Here is a 16,445-nt window from a genome sequence, read left to right as displayed (position 1 = left end):
CGAGATTGTTTATTGGTTTTATTTATTGCTGAGAATGGAATTTGGATCGAGATTAAATATACTTTACGCATGTAAGTTGTGTCTTAGAACTTTATTTTAGAATGCAATAAAGCTTTGCTTGAACAGGTTTAAATCTGTTAATCATTAGGTATACGGTGCAATCTAGACAGTATTTATACCTACGTGTTGTGATAAACTTTATAAAAAGGACTAAAGCACCTATTTATCCTGTTCTTAAAAAGCTTAAAAACCTTATCATACCACATTAAATGTCAAGTTCCATGAGTATAAATATTATTAATACTTCGTAATTTTATCTCATAACACTACCCCTAACAGTGAAATTGACTACTTAGAGTACTTAGTCAATTACGAATTTTGAGTACCTAGGTATGTAGGTGCGTAATGGTATAGACCTTAAGTGTGTACCCATATAACCATAATCGGTCGCCGTTCCTACGCAAATCCTCCTATTTTGTGTACACACAGGTCTTCGGGTCTCAATGCTTAGTCGCAGTACGGTCGACGTTTAGTCGCGGCGACCCAAATGGGGACGATTGGTAACAGGCACAAATGGTCACAGAAGTGACAGAAGTGTGCACTACGCGTGCACACATTGTTACCGTTTGGCGACTACTTTCCCAAAATCATTCGTTCATTTCATTCTTTTCAAATGGCGACTGTCAGAGACGTCAAAGTAAAAAAGAAATAAAATCATTTGACATTAAAATGTAATGGCGTAAGAAATTGTTAAAGATAAAATATTGTTTGCATTTGTAATATAATGTGGGCTAATTACCATGGCCAATTAAATTGCTCGAGTGATTTCATAAAATAAGTGTAAATTTATCAACGCGCCATCAATTTACCTCAGTTTAACCAGTAATAATATTATTGACTACTCGGTGTTTGCGTGTTATGTATATTGATTGATGAAGTTTTAGTGATCCGGTGCATATACTATACTGAAATAATAAAAATAATGCCTAGAAAACCAATAAAGTTGTTAAAATATGGATTAAGACGGTAATATTCCATGAAAAAACAGTCGCCAAACGGTCGACAAACGGTCGCAAAATGGTCGCAGCGTACACGCGTGACCGAAAGCAGTGAATATTTATTATATTTTCAAAATGGCTTCATGTATTAATTTTTTCCAGGTATCCTCAAACTTTATAAACAATTAAATATGCCGTCGTACTCAGTTGCCCTCACTAAAGAAGATTAAAAAAAAATTGTAACGTGCGTACCGAGCTGCTGGGTTGTAAAGGATCGGGGATAATATTATTATGGTCTTCTATAGAGCAACTAGTATTTTGCGGCATTTCACAATTGACACTTGTTGAAGTAGTCGTCATTAATATTACTATCATCATTAATTTCAGCGATCTGTACTTCCCATATAACCATAATCGGTCGCCGTTCCTACGCAAATCCTCCTATTTTGTGTACACACAGGTCTTCGGGTCTCAATGCTTAGTCGCAGTACGGTCGACGTTTAGTCGCGGCGACCCAAATGGGGACGATTGGTAACAGGCACAAATGGTCACAGAAGTGACAGAAGTGTGCACTACGCGTGCACACATTGTTACCGTTTGGCGACTACTTTCCCAAAATCATTCGTTCATTTCATTCTTTTCAAATGGCGACTGTCAGAGACGTCAAAGTAAAAAAGAAATAAAATCATTTGACATTAAAATGTAATGGCGTAAGAATTTGTTAAAGATAAAATATTGTTTGCATTTGTAATATAATGTGGGCTAATTACCATGGCCAATTAAATTGCTCAAGTGATTTCATAAAATAAGTCTAAATTTATCAACGCGCTATCAATTTACCTCAGTTTAACCAGTAATAATATTATTGACTACTCGGTGTTTGCGTGTTATGTATATTGATTGGTGAAGTTTTAGTGCTCCGGTGCATATACTATACTGAAATAATAAAAATAATGCCTAGAAAACCAATAAAGTTGTTAAAATATGGATTAAGACGGTAATATTCCATGTAAAAAACAGTCGCCAAACGGTCACCAAACTGTCGACAAACGGTCGCAAAATGGTCGCAGCGTGCACGCGTGACCGAAAGCAGTGAATATTTATTATATTTTCAAAATGGCTTCATGTATTATTTTTTTCCAGGTATCCTCAAACTTTATAAACAATTAAATATGCCGTCGTACTCAGTTGCCCTCACTAAAGAAGATTAAAAAAAAATTGTAACGTGCGTACCGAGCTGCTGGGTTGTAAAGGATCGGGGATCATATTATTATGGTCTTCTATAGAGCAACTAGTATTTTGCGGCATTTCACAATTGACACTTGTTGAAGTAGTCGTCATTAATATTACTATCAACATTAATTTCAGCGATCTGTACTTCTTTTGCCAAGATTTTTGTAGAGATAAGTGTCTACAAATTTGTAATGTTAAAGAGACATAAATAAAACGTAGTAGAGTAAATAATGTGTTTTTTTTGTAACCCAAACAAAATACTTGTAGATACGAGTGCGGAAAAGAGGATACGAGTAGCGATAAATTAATACACGAACGAAGGGAGTGTTTTACTTCGACACGAGTTGTGAATGTCCTTTTCGCACGTGTATCGTACGACGATTTTCAGTACCTAAATCTAAGCTAAGAGTTTCGACCAGACAAGAAATGGATCATTGCTTGATTTGCTCGCACTACTGCGTTAGAAAAAGCAGCATCTGTACTGAAAAAAAACTATCATTGCGCAACAGAAATTATATTAATTATATTCTATTAATATCACAGTAAATACTCTATTTCATTTGATTCCTACTTTTATTGTGTAAAGCAACACTACACTTCATTTTTATCAATAAGAATTAAAAATTATATATTTAATACATTAAGTAACTATAAAGTGCTTATCTATTTGTATTATCATTCTGCACTTTTCTTAACTTTCCCACATTTCTATAAAATGTCGAAGAGTGCTGAAATGGTCGTCGTCGTTTATTATTATTTAATTCGTTCATATTTAAATGATTCAAAGCAACCAGTCCACAACTTCACAAGACAGTTTGAGAAACCTTCGTATTTCAGATTGTCATTTGCGGATACAGTGGTTTAGGAGCAATTCGGTAATCAGACCTACACATGTGTGTACAAATTCTGTCAATGTCACTGTCAGAAACCGTTCTGACAGTGACAATGACAGCCACAAATTCGTCCACATGTTGTTACCGTTATGTGTGCAAACGTCGACTAATAAAGTGTCGTTAAAAGTCATTCTGACAGTGACATTGACAGCCACAAATTCGTACACATTTTGTTACCGTAACGAGTGCACACGACGACTACATTTTGTTATTGTATCAATACGGTCGCATTGTTTGCACGACGTTACCACGCGTTATGTCACATTTGACAGTTAGTTACTGATTTGAAGATTTTGCGACTGAAATGGTTGTATGGGTACCCTATTGTATGAGTCTCTAAAACTACCCTCCTATTAACATGTATAGCTTGTCTGTTAGTGTTAATTTTAAGGAATTTATAAATAAAGAAATAAAGTTCTTTGTTTTTTTTTTCAAGCTTTTGTTTTGATGTCATCTTTGGCTTATTAAAACGTTTTAAAATCACCATAGTAATAAGCTTTCTTGAACTCTTTTCTTCTTTGCATTAATAGACTTTGAAATAGTTTGGACAACTATTTTTCAAACTTTTGAAATCTGATCTTGCTTATTTGTATTGTGCTATATAACTATTATAAATTGATAGGCCAGTGTTCAATTCCATCCATTTATAAATACTCAAAACCCTGAGTATCTCATTCCTAAGAGTGCTACGACAATAAGTGAAATTCCACTGTCACTTTTTTGCAACTGAAATCTTTTTCAAATACGAGTTTTCGAAAAATATCGAATTCATTTAAGTACCTCTGAACGGCACTAAACGATGCAGAACAGCTCTAAGCTCTAATCTAAGGCTACCACTAAACCCATTCGAGTTTCAATTTGTTGAGTTGCGACATAATGTATTTTTTGCGTGATTTAGCAATTACAAAACATAAATATCTTCACCTGGAAGTGAGAATAGTAATACTTCAGCTAGATCCAAAACCTGCGTACGCTATCAGTCCTATCACGCATATCCTTTGTTAAGGCGAATAAAGCCAATTTATAAATTCGTCTCCAACACGAGCATCATTAATTATGTTGCTGGCTGGGTGGCTGAGAAAAACTTACTCCACTCATTTCGCTATCATTACCATCATGCCCCGTCCTTCTTACACTACCTTTAGTAGTGGGATACTCTTGCGAAAGAATACTGTAAGAATTCGCAAGTTTTTAACTGACTTTGCACTTAATTGTTTCGTTAATATGGTTAAGGTTCCTTTGGAGTCTACTCGAAGTGAGTCATTTTGGGTTAGAAGATTTTTCTCCTGTCCTTTTCTATTGTTTTGTTCTTCAGCCTCCCCGGCGTTAATGGTGTTATCTTGCCTCTCGAACGCAGCACCTCTCCGTATATTTCTTTATCTTGTCCGCTCTGTTGGCGGTTACCAGCAGTTTGTTTTTATTCATTTGCTAATTTCGAAAATGAGAAGGCGCCCGCGATCACATCGCCGATCGTAGATTTAGGTTCGCGCATTAATAAAATTAACGAATGTTTTTTAAATTAATTGAACATACTCGGAAACTGTTATCCCGGATCGGATTTCTTCCCAGTACTGTTCACCTGCTTATTTTATATGGATATTTATCGCTAAGTGGACCACCACTCGAAAATTTGAGCCGTCCAATATTTGTTATAAAGAGTCTTACAGAATATTTTTCATTCCCTATCTAAATTGTGCATAATTAATGGAATGCAGAATAACTAATAATAGACGAAATAGAAAAACACTTCTAGAATTTTAAGAACGTATTGTGAAGTTGTCTCATAGTGATTAGTTTTATTATCCGGGGTCCCGGGTTCGAATCCCGGTAAGGGCATTTATTTGTGTGATGAGCACAGATATTTGTTCCTGAGTCATGGATGTTTTCTATGTATATAAGTATTTATATATTATATATATCGTTGTCTGAGTACCCACAACACAAGCCTTCTTGAGCTTACTGTGGGCCTCAGTCAATCTGTGTAAGAATGTCCTATAATATTTATTTATTTATTTATTTATTTATTATAGTGATGAAGTGAGTTCTAACGAAACTAATATACTTATAAAAACCTATGGTCCAACGTGCCTTTAGAAGAACTAAACATAAAGAGACGAAACATACCTATGAGAACATAATGTCATGTGTAGCCATTTACTTATAGTTCCATACCTATTGCAAACTTATGTGTGCATTATTTAGATAAAATCAACACCTGACAACGTTGTACCTACTTATTATACAAGATCTAATTTGTACCTTTCGCAGTTTATGCATGAATATATTCATAGTGTCTAAATCCAAGCCGAGCAAAGCCCGTTATTATTGTCATGTCACTCGCGCCAACGAGTATTGAAATTGTGTTTGACGTGGTTTCTCTCAGATTCCGCGTAGTTGCCGAGTATTGGAATTCATAGCTGACTTATGAATTTCAAACGTATGGTAAAACAAACACACGACACAATCCCCGCCATTTCCCAGGATTGTTTACATTAAATTACTACATTCGTTTGTAGGTAGTATTTCACGATAGTCTCCGATGATTGTTCTACTTGCATCCGCTTTATTAAAGCTGTTTGATTATCACTGGCAGATAAATTTGACAATCTGTGTCTAGTCATGTGTTAAATAGTCTTCATTCTTAAGATAAAAACCGGCCAAGAAAAGTTTTCCGTATTTTTCTCAAAAACTACGAAGGAAATTGTGGCTAATTTTTTAAAACATTTTTTTCCATTTTTTATTCACACATTTATTTTTATACATAATCTTTGTGAGATCGATCTTTGCGAGAAAATCATGTCTTAATGTTTTGTTGAGGGATGCGTCTAGGGACGATGAGGATTCAGAAAACGATCAAGTTTTAGAGGTAGTCTACGGAGTTTCATAAAATACATCTGTCCATACGTACGCAAGGGTTTGTGAAGAGGGCATCTTGGGTGTTTCTAGAGCAAAGGGCAAGAATATAGGCACAAGAGGAGCCGTCGCCCGTGTCGGTGCGCTCGCGCAGGCCGCGGGCGAGGGCGGGGCGACGCAAGCGCGGCCACCCCGGCGACGACGCCCCACGCCAGACGCTCAACTTACCTATATTTAGACGGCTTCATTGTCTGCTGCCAAAGGGTTTAATGGTGGTGAACCGAGTAATTTATACTTAAAACTGACTGTGATATGACACTTGATGTTATGATCGTCTGCTCTGCTGCAGGAGGTCTAGGGTATCGTACGAGAACAGTACAGACTTGCATTCAGGATAAAATGTATATTATTTTGGTAGGTTTAGCCTTTGAACTTTATAAATTAACATAACGTAGGTACTTACCTAACTTAAAGTATAATATATTTTTTGTTAGGTATAATCTATCCGGTAAACACGCGCATAAACTAGTAGTTATTGTAATTATAAAGACAAAATTCACAATAAATTTAAATGAACGTGGAAAGTTACTTCAAATCTAACGTTTCGTCTTATGCCATTGACATATTTCATGTACTTAGCTAGCCATTGTAACCTAACAGCAATGGAATAGTTTAAACCATATCAATAATTAATTTCCAATCAGATCGCAGAACAATACCGTCTGCGCGCGAGTGCGACCCCATTACGGTGCGTATGCGCAGACTATACCGCACCAGTGGTTGCACTACGAATAATAACATAAGAATTTATCGACTTGAATCGAAATGAAAGTTAAAATTAAGTTACATGCCTTACGGGGTAGTACCTAATAATTCTGCAACATATGGTGGCACCAGGGGCCCATTTCTCAAAACTGAAAGTTACAAGTTACAAGCGGAAGTCTCTTTCCAACTTGTCATATTAGACATTGACAATCACTTGTAAATTGTAATTTGTAACTTCGAGAAATGGCCCCTGGGGACCATTTTTTCCGCTTGTAACTTGTAACTTTCAGTTTTGAGAAATGGGCACCTGGCCTTAGCTTCGGAGGGCGCCCTAGGCGCCATGGTTATGACAATGACAACATGCATTGATCCCAGCGCTCCCTCACGAACGGCAAAGAGGGTAACACGCCGCAGAGGGTTTACTCTGTAGGGCCAAGTTTCCCCCCTCTCGCTAGGGGAGGGGAAAGAAATGGCGAGTTCCACACATCGTGCTTAGCTGCATTCCCACTCTCAAAAAATAGGCCCTGTCAGTTTCGTAATTACTGCTTACAGAAATTATCAGACCTATTTGCGCTTTTCCTTGATTCGGTGCCAGCTGTACCTACTGTTCTTGCATATTCTGTATTGTAGGGCTCACATGTGATTTCACCGCGTTATCTCGCCTAATACATCAATGGCTTGTCCAGTATTGTTAGTGACGGTCGGATCTATTGTGATTACGTTGCGTCGCTTCGGAGTAGTGATGGGCCTACTTATCGATGTTGGTGAACTGGATAAAAATAAAATATTTTTTTTAGAATTTTATACCCCGTAGTTATAAAAATAGAGGGGGGACATACTTTTTACGACTTTGAGAGCTGATATCTCAAAAACCGTTCACTTTAAGAAAAATGTTTTTTAGAAAACTTTATATCATTTTAAAAGACCTTTCCATTGATACCCCACACGGGTATGTACATCGAAAAAAAATTTTCATCCCTCAGTTACATGTATGGGGGCCCCACCCCCAATTCTTTTTTTTACTATTTAGTGTCATAATTTTGTAGCGGTTCATACAACACATATTCCCATCAAATTTCATCACTGTAGTACTTATAGTTTCCGAGTAAATCGGCTGTGACAGACGGACAGACGGACAGACGGACAGACGGACAGACGGACATGACGAAACTATAAGGGTTCCGTTTTTGCCATTTTGGCTACGGAACCCTAATAAAAATGATAATGAACGGCACATTACTTGTCTTAAATAAACAATTAATCTATAACCGTCTTATATGTAACTCCCTCCTCGTAAGAGTCTCAGAAAGTTCTTGTTCTTATTTATAGATATTTATTATGTTAATAAAATATGAAAAAATAGTTAAAAAAAGAAGCGTCAATCATAGACTCATGGTATGATAGCAGTTATCAGGTTTATTTATTAGTTTGTTAATTGTGTTTTTATGGATATTAACATGACCTCAGAATCTAATGTCATAGTTCTAAGGCTAAAATTACTTACAAATAACGGAATGTAACTATGATTTTCCGATGTAAGTTACTTATTATTTTAAGCAAGAGTTTGTTAGTTACATCTACGTATTTGAATAATATTGAAAAACTGTTTATAAATTCAACACCCTTATGTCAGATCTAGGCTGACCTCTTATCGCTTTGCCGCGCCATACCATCATACATCACGATACTCCGAACAATACAAAATGATTAAATTATCTATATTATTTATCACAATATCAAAGTTATCGCCAAAGTTTTCCCATCACTAAGATCATTGTGAGTGAATGAGGTACTTATCCCACAAAGCTTTTGTTACATAACTTTTAGCTAAATAGTTACAAAATATACAAGCCAGGATTACCCCGCTTCTCTCGCAAGAAAACAACATATGCTTTATTTAAATTTAGAAATACATACGCTCTTTTAGACCTAGATAGTATTACTAGTGTCGATACCGCTTTATGCTTGGTAACAAATCTCATACATTGTTGCATACAACGCAATATTCTGAATGGGACCGAGTCGAATCGCGAATTAGATCAATTTTATTTAAGACATTGAGTAACACATTTTTTTTGCAATAGGTAACGGAAATGGCGTTTAGCTCTACATATCTATCTGCCTATGCCTCGCAGAAATAAAAAAATATGTGTGTCAATTGAGAACGCTTTTCCCTAAGGGTTTGAACATATCCGCATCTACGGCTGGCGACAGTTCGTTCCACTGTTTAGCTGGGCAAGGTGAAGATTTTAGGAATATCGCACAGTTGAGAATTGTCAACCATCTAAGCGGCTAAGATAGAGACACCCTATACGAATATTCAACCTTTTAAGTTAAATAGCATTGGTATGACTCAACGTTGTTTGAAATGTCTTTACCTCTAGTCAATGGGTCAGTATCTTATATCATCGTATCAATTTCTAAACACTATAGTTAGAATCAAAATAGTGCCAAATTACAGTGAATTAGGTACTATCATACTATATAGAGTCACTGGCCATCTAAACCGCACCCCGACCGCCTAAAGCTTCCACATAAACTAACAAGCAACCGCTAGATTTACCAGATTTACGACACATCCTAAAGGCAAAGCTACGCTGGGGCACAGGCTAGTACATAGGTAAGACTGACAATTCGCAACATGTAGGTTAGATTGTTTAGCCGATAAATACACATACGCAAGGACAGTGACTTGACTTACTTGACTTAATTATGTCCCCTAGATGGGGCAGAGGGCGTCCACAGTGCGTTGCCATCCCGAACGGTTTTGAGCTTTGCGCTTTACTTCGCTCCACGTCAATAATGTTGTTTTAATACACTGTAAAGTATTTTTCACCTCACTAGCTCGGAAAGAACATTTTTATTCTTTAAAAACACAAGAGTGCAAAGAATATTTGAAATCCGAACGTGTCATTAGTCACTTTTTTAAATATAATTTCTTGTAAAGGCATGTCCCAGACTGGACAATTTTCTCCCTGTGCATAATAGTTATTTGTTATACAAGGGGCAAAGTTGTATTTTAACGCCGAGTGTGGGTTCTAGAATAGAATCCTGAACTTGCGAGTTTTTTAACACACGAGAAGTAAAATACATTTGCACCCGAGTGTAACACAAAACTTTTCCCCTCACTATAGCGAGGAAACTATAACGCAAAAAAATGCGTTTATCACTGCTTCCAGTAGTTCCACAGGTGGTAAACCATCTTTATTACTAGATTCACCTACTTTTATCAATTTTAAAGCAGTTAATTTGACTTTATTCAAGGTCAAATTACTTTACCCACTAGTGGATAAAATGCGTTTTTACCCGCTGGTATTAAAGGACAAAACACGTGTTTCCGAGCTAGTGAGGGGAAAATTGTCTTAACAAATCATGTGATGCGAACGTAAAAATAATTTCATATCGAATTGTATCCGACTAAAAACATAAAATTCAAACAATTTTATAACATGATCATAAGACACTTGAAATCGTACAAGAAATTGTATTTTTGACTCTTCCATTGTACTTATTCAGAACGCACCTTAAGTAACATTGCAATCTCAAAACGCGTGAAACGGAACGCACCCAAATAGATTTTTCTTCTTGATTCTTAATTTGAAACTTTTGTGGTGTCGGTCGGTGCTTCGTGGAAATTGTAATAAACGCAAATTGACTTATTTCTGTGCAATTATATTCCAGTTGTTTCTATTGCGTGTTTCCTCGCTTTAGTGAGGTGAAAAGTTATGTGTTACACACGGGATGCAAAGTTATTTTAACTCGTGTGTATTGCAACACTCTCTACGCTCTGGATTCTATTTTTGAACTACTCGCTTCGCTCATGATTCTATTTTCGACTCCATAGAATCCATTCGCTCGCTCGTAGTTCAACCCTAGAATCCATTCGCTAGTTCGTGTTGCAATTCCACACTCGGTTAAAATACAACTTTGCTCCCTTGTATAACAAATAACTATTATACATTTAGAATTTATTTCAAAAATATCATTAATCATATAAGAGTTGTGAGTTTTTACATTTTTTCTTGTATTCAGAAAATTAGAGGAATTCTAAAACAGTTTCTAATAGAGGTCAATTAAGGGTTGAGTTGCCACAATGATCTCAGTTTAAGTCACTGCAAGATATGGTAGTCTGTTTAAGTGCAAGAAGTATTCACATCAGAAGTGTTGTTGCCACGCGGACATGTCACGATGTACGGGGGATAGAAACCCTTTCTAAAGCTCTAAAGTAAAATAGATGTCTTACATTTAAAAAAAACTGATGATGTTATTAATTGTTCTTTTCTTCAGTAGAAATGCCAGCTTATAAAATGAATTGGTGTACCTACGTGTTCCCAAATTTGTGAGTTTGTAGTATTGACTAGCCCCTGTCCGGGGTTAGCGCGCGCGGGTTAGCCGAACCGACAAGGTTGCATAGTTTAAGGCATGGTGTCCTCGCTAATCTGTCAATTAGCCGGCATTCCTGTCTCGTGACCTGCGAGTGCAACCGAGGATGACTAACTATTGTTCCCCCAACCTTTAACAGAACTTATGAACCGATAGGCTAGTACATATTTATATACCATACATTCCTATTCTATCCATTGAGAGGCGCAGGCAATAAATGTAAACTACTAGTAAATACCTAGTTTGTACTACCTGTTTGTAAGCACCTGCAACTTTATGAGAAGCTCTTTTAGAAAAAAATGTTTTGGTACACATCGAAAGACCATAATCACGCCCGATTTTGACCGAGATATGTCACAAATTCTAGGAACCGTCTACTAGGACTTCTAGTTCATAACTTTGTCACGCTCATTACCTAAAGTACCAATTTGTAAGATTTTATGTCGTAAGTACGATGATTCTTTGAATAAAACAACTGGCATTATATGATTTATATGTAAGTGTGTAATAATAGACCAGACTGTACAGTCACATCACATCACAGTGATTATACATTATATAGACATTTAACTATAGGTGACTGCAACTTTAACTGCAACACATAATCGTATTAGATATAATATCAAACGTAAATCGTGACGAGCGCGCGTATCCGCATGAATAATAATGTAAACAAAGCGTATGAGATGTTCCAATAAGATTCTTTACTTAGTAATAAATGTCAGTGCTTAAGCACATTAGAATATTAGATTCCAATCAGAAATGTTTATTAGCTATATATCCTCTACGCTGCCTGGTATCAAACGTTCATCTATGATTAATTAGCTTTAATTAAAGGTATAAAGCTGTCGATATGCTGAAGAAATCCTTGTTAAGGCGATCGTAAGCTGATCGACACCAGTGCGACGTGACTTGCGATACATTAAGATAGCGCAGCATATTTCGCCACCTATACGCGTACATCGTACTCATATTATCCCCTTTAATGGCTTCATTACACGACCGACTACATTATGCTAATAGAACCAGCGCGGCTTATTATATCATCCAGGCACGCGATACGCATTTTAAAAATACAACAATTTTAAATTCGCCCCCCGCCGTGACGCGGCCGCTCCAGACGACTCTGATTGGCAGAGTGAGTGACGTACGCTGTCCTTATTGGTCGATAAGATTTGACAGATAAAATCCGGCGGCCCACATAAAAGACGATGTGTCGTTTCCCGGGCATTTTGGACTTGTAAAAATTTCAAAACGGTATCGCGGTAACAAAAAGGTTTTCTATCTACGGTCCGGCCATATCACATGGGAATGAAAACATCTGTCGACGTTTTGTTATGTCTGGATCGTTTTTTACATGCGCGGGCGCATTATGAAGTGGTAAGACGTAGTGGTTTTGTTTGGATTGTGTAATAGCGAGGTCGATCGCCCCCGGCGCGTGTCAAACATTGTTACGGGCCCGAACGGGCCCGCGTCGCGAGGCGAGAGCCCTTTGGTCATTATCGTGCCTTATGATAGGGGCTTGGTATCCCGCGAACTGGAGCTCCAATAAGGTCGACGACTTTATAAATATGAATGTACATGTATGTTAAAATATACTAAAGAAGGATAAGATATTTTGTTATGAATTATATAATTTATGGATTCCTAAAACCAAATAACAAACATTGTTAGTCCCTGGTCAACATTTAGCAGCTGACAACTTTTAAAGGCCTTAAAACTTAAAAACGATTGTATATGAGAATGGATTGATATATATCCTTACATTCCAGGTGGACGCTTCTGCTCTTTCTCGCCATGCATCGAGCAAGTCCAGCGCACGTGCCTGGCACTGACTAGCAACGGGTTCCAGGAGCTCGCAACCATGGAGGTGCTGCAGACAGAAGTCAAAGTCACCAGGAGGACCATCCCAGTCAGGGATCTATCTTTCTTGAAACACAAGGTTAGTGATAATTTACATAGAGGAACCTGTCCTTTTTCTTCGCTTCATTGGTGTGTCTGGCAAGTTTAAGGCACTTACTTTGCCCTAACAATGGATTCCAGGTGCTAGCGATCTTGAAGTTGCTATAGAATGAGATTAAGGTTACCAAAAGGATCATCCCAGTGCGGGGTCTATCGTTCTATAAAAACAATGTTGAAGGTATTTCTTATAGAGTGAGGCCTGCCCCTGTTCTTATTGCGGTCTAGTAAAAACACGTGGTCTAACTTTCATTACAACAAGGTTCAAGAGCTAATGTAGCACTTCCATATTAGATTATGGAAGTGCTACAGACTGATATCAAGGTCACCAGACGGACCATCCCAGTCAGGGATCTATCTTTTTTGGAACACAAGGTTGGTGATATTTGCGTTGCACAATTTATTTTTACATCGCGTGTCTGACAAGTTCAAGGCACGTGCCTCCTCTTGGCTATCAACCGATTGCAAAATCTATCGAATCTGGAAATACTTAAGACTGAAATAAAAGCCACCTTAGAACTGAACCAATCAATCATCTGAATTCTTCATTTGCCCGAAGATCTGTGTAGTTCTTATCGTTTGATGGACACATTCGTATTTCAAACCAAACTCAATTCCTACACGAATATTTATATGCCAATAAAATTTGTATAAACACGTGTCCCATAAACGGCAATACGTCTTCATGCCGATTGGTTTTCCGTTGCTCCTAATTAAGAAGGCGAGCGTAAGTGGGCCACACCGCGAACCTCTGCGACGGATACATTAAGTTCACTAACTTATAGGTTCAGTGGGTGACTAGGTAGGTACTAGATATGTAATTACCAGAGACCATAGATCGATTAGTATATTTTACTGACATTACGTGTTACTTCTTGTTTTATATTACAAATCAATATACAGGAAAATTATAAACTGAAAAAGAAGTCGTTTACTAAAGAAAAGTTATTTTTTACAATACCTAATTCAGTTTAACTCCTTCGCTGACTGTGGCTTTTTGCGTAATTTGTAAAAAAAATCCTTTGACTCTTAATTGAAATACTTAGATGACAGTTTCAGTCTCGGATTGTTACAATGAAGTTACTTATGTACGCTAAGTTACTCAGCACGTTAATGACATTAAACTCATTCAAGCACATGGAAATTTAATAATGCTAAATGGAAGGCTAATAAACGAAGTCCACCCACTATAATAATAAATATCTGGGCAACCAGCTTCGCTCGGTTCCATTTCATTATATCAAGTCTTTAGATTTAAAAAAAAACTTAATTTCTGGCCGGGATTCGAAATCCTGACACCTGCGATCTGTCTGCGAACATTAGACCGACCTCGTACGACTGACCTACGTGGAGCCGACGCGCGGTCGGCGAAATTAACGACCATATTTTACGTTTAATAACGCGAAAAAAAAAACGCATGAAAACTCGAAAATTTGCTTTTTCCGGGATCTAAGGCTACGCTAGATCGATTTTTCACCCCCGAAAACTCCCACATAACAAATTTCAGCGAAATCGTTAGAGCGGTTTCCGAGATCGTCGGTATATATATATATATATATATAAATAAATAAATATACAAGATTTGCTCGTTTAAAGGTATAAGATTTTGTTGGAATGGTATAATATTTTGGAAAAATGAAAATGAAGATCTTTATTGATAACAATTGTTATATGTCCATATTTTGTTGCCTAATATTTATGTCTCTATGTATATGTCATGCATTTATCATAATTTCAAAAAAAAAGGAAAAGGTCATCTTGGCGAACTAACATCTATAACGGTGATAAGGTATTTGAGGATAACCGCCTCAAAACCTTAGATGAAAAGCGCTAATTACGAAAAGAGAGACCTAAGCCCTCCTACGTGTACACGTATAACTCCGCTGGCGAACTTTATTGCCACACGTGCCAGCGAGTACTTAAAAGCAAGTTCGGCCTGGCCAGCCACATTAGAGCACACGCAAGAAACGTCTGTAAGGCTTATTTAGGGTCGCCGTCATCGAAAACGATGAGGAGGAATATTTTGTGATAAGCGCTTGCACAATATGCACGTCCCTAAGCGCCACAGGTACCGTGGATCGATGTAAGCCAGTAATTGACAACCTCACTTGCGACTTGCGACATACGTTGCTTATGCGCAGATGATCCAAATTAAGCGAATGATGCAATGGTTTAATCATTTCACTTGTTTCGTGGTTCGTTAGGAGATACAGTTAACTTCGTGAATTGCAAATTTCTTATTAGGTCGCTAGTTAGATGTCATGACTCTATTGCTATAATTTATGTTTCGTGTAAGAATATTTAATTAGAAGTCAGTGAATATTTTATTGGAAGAATCATTATCATTACTAATTGCATGGGTCGGATATCGGGTAATGTTAGCTAGTTACTGAATGCGGTACCTAAATATGAAATTAGGAACTACTATTCCGGCCGCTAGTTTTCAGAAATGTACATTCTTAACTATTTTACTTATATGAATCGACCTCAATGGTAGTAGTAGTGCAGACTTGTAGAGCCTTGCTCTTTATTACAAGATGATGTTAAAAATAGTAAAATGAAATTACATATACCAATAATCGTAAACTATGTATATTAAAGGTTATATTATATAGTACCTACCTAATAAACCTTAACCCTGCTTCTGGTGAACTACCGTAGAGACCTTCATGATATTATTTTACTGCCATGCGTTTGTGTCGGAAGTAGGGTTTCTGCTCGAGAGTCTCGAACTCGAGACTTCTCGAGAATTTCGGCTTCATTCGAGACGAGAAAAAAATGACAGGTACTCGAGACGTCTCGAGTCCCGAATGTAAAGTACGACCTGAAGTGAAATGCAACTTTTTACCTTCTGCCCGGTCTCATCGCGAGGCGGTGGGGTCGGTGTCGAACGGCGGCCATAAATTATAACGAGATAAAGCGATCTAACCTCTCATTCCAACGTAAGCTGGCAGCGACTTTGGCTAGTTTTGACAGCCTCGTGTTATTTAAAAGCAATTCGTCATTACGAAAAAGTCAGCGCGTTTATGTATCTTGGGTCATTGATAACCTGCGAAGAGTGCTATGGCTAACTTCGACAATATTTGGAAGAACAGAGGATTCCGACGTCAAAATAAAGTGTGATTATTTCGATCTCTTGTCTTCTCGATAATCTCGATATTTATGTATGGTGCCGAAACTTGGACCCTGAAAAGTTTTGATGTGGCTAAGATTGACGCTATTGAGATGTGGTTCTGGCGAAGACTGCTACGAGTATAACTTGAAATGAAAAGCTAGAAGAACTAACAAACATCTCTATTTTGCAAGAACTGAATATCACCACACGGCTCTCCAAAATATGCCAAGAGCGACCCTCAGATTT

The 16,445-nt window shown here is 37.4% G+C and overlaps 1 protein-coding gene across 1 annotated transcript in view; it reads left to right on the top strand.

Annotated features, from left to right (window-relative positions):
* Positions 1-16,445, top strand: part of LOC125230185 (tRNA (adenine(58)-N(1))-methyltransferase catalytic subunit TRMT61A) — an 88,105-nt gene that overhangs the window by 25,281 nt on the left and 46,379 nt on the right. The window contains exon 5 of the mRNA XM_048135253.1: positions 12,898-13,067. Within this exon, the coding sequence (XP_047991210.1) occupies positions 12,898-13,067 (170 nt within the window). The remainder of the gene's footprint in view (positions 1-12,897; positions 13,068-16,445) is intronic.

Source organism: Leguminivora glycinivorella, chromosome 1, assembly GCF_023078275.1.
Source record: "Leguminivora glycinivorella isolate SPB_JAAS2020 chromosome 1, LegGlyc_1.1, whole genome shotgun sequence".
In the NCBI taxonomy this organism is placed as follows: domain Eukaryota; kingdom Metazoa; phylum Arthropoda; class Insecta; order Lepidoptera; family Tortricidae; genus Leguminivora; species Leguminivora glycinivorella.
The sequence above is the reverse complement of the archived record's forward strand: the minus strand, read 5'-3'. Positions and strand labels throughout refer to the sequence as shown.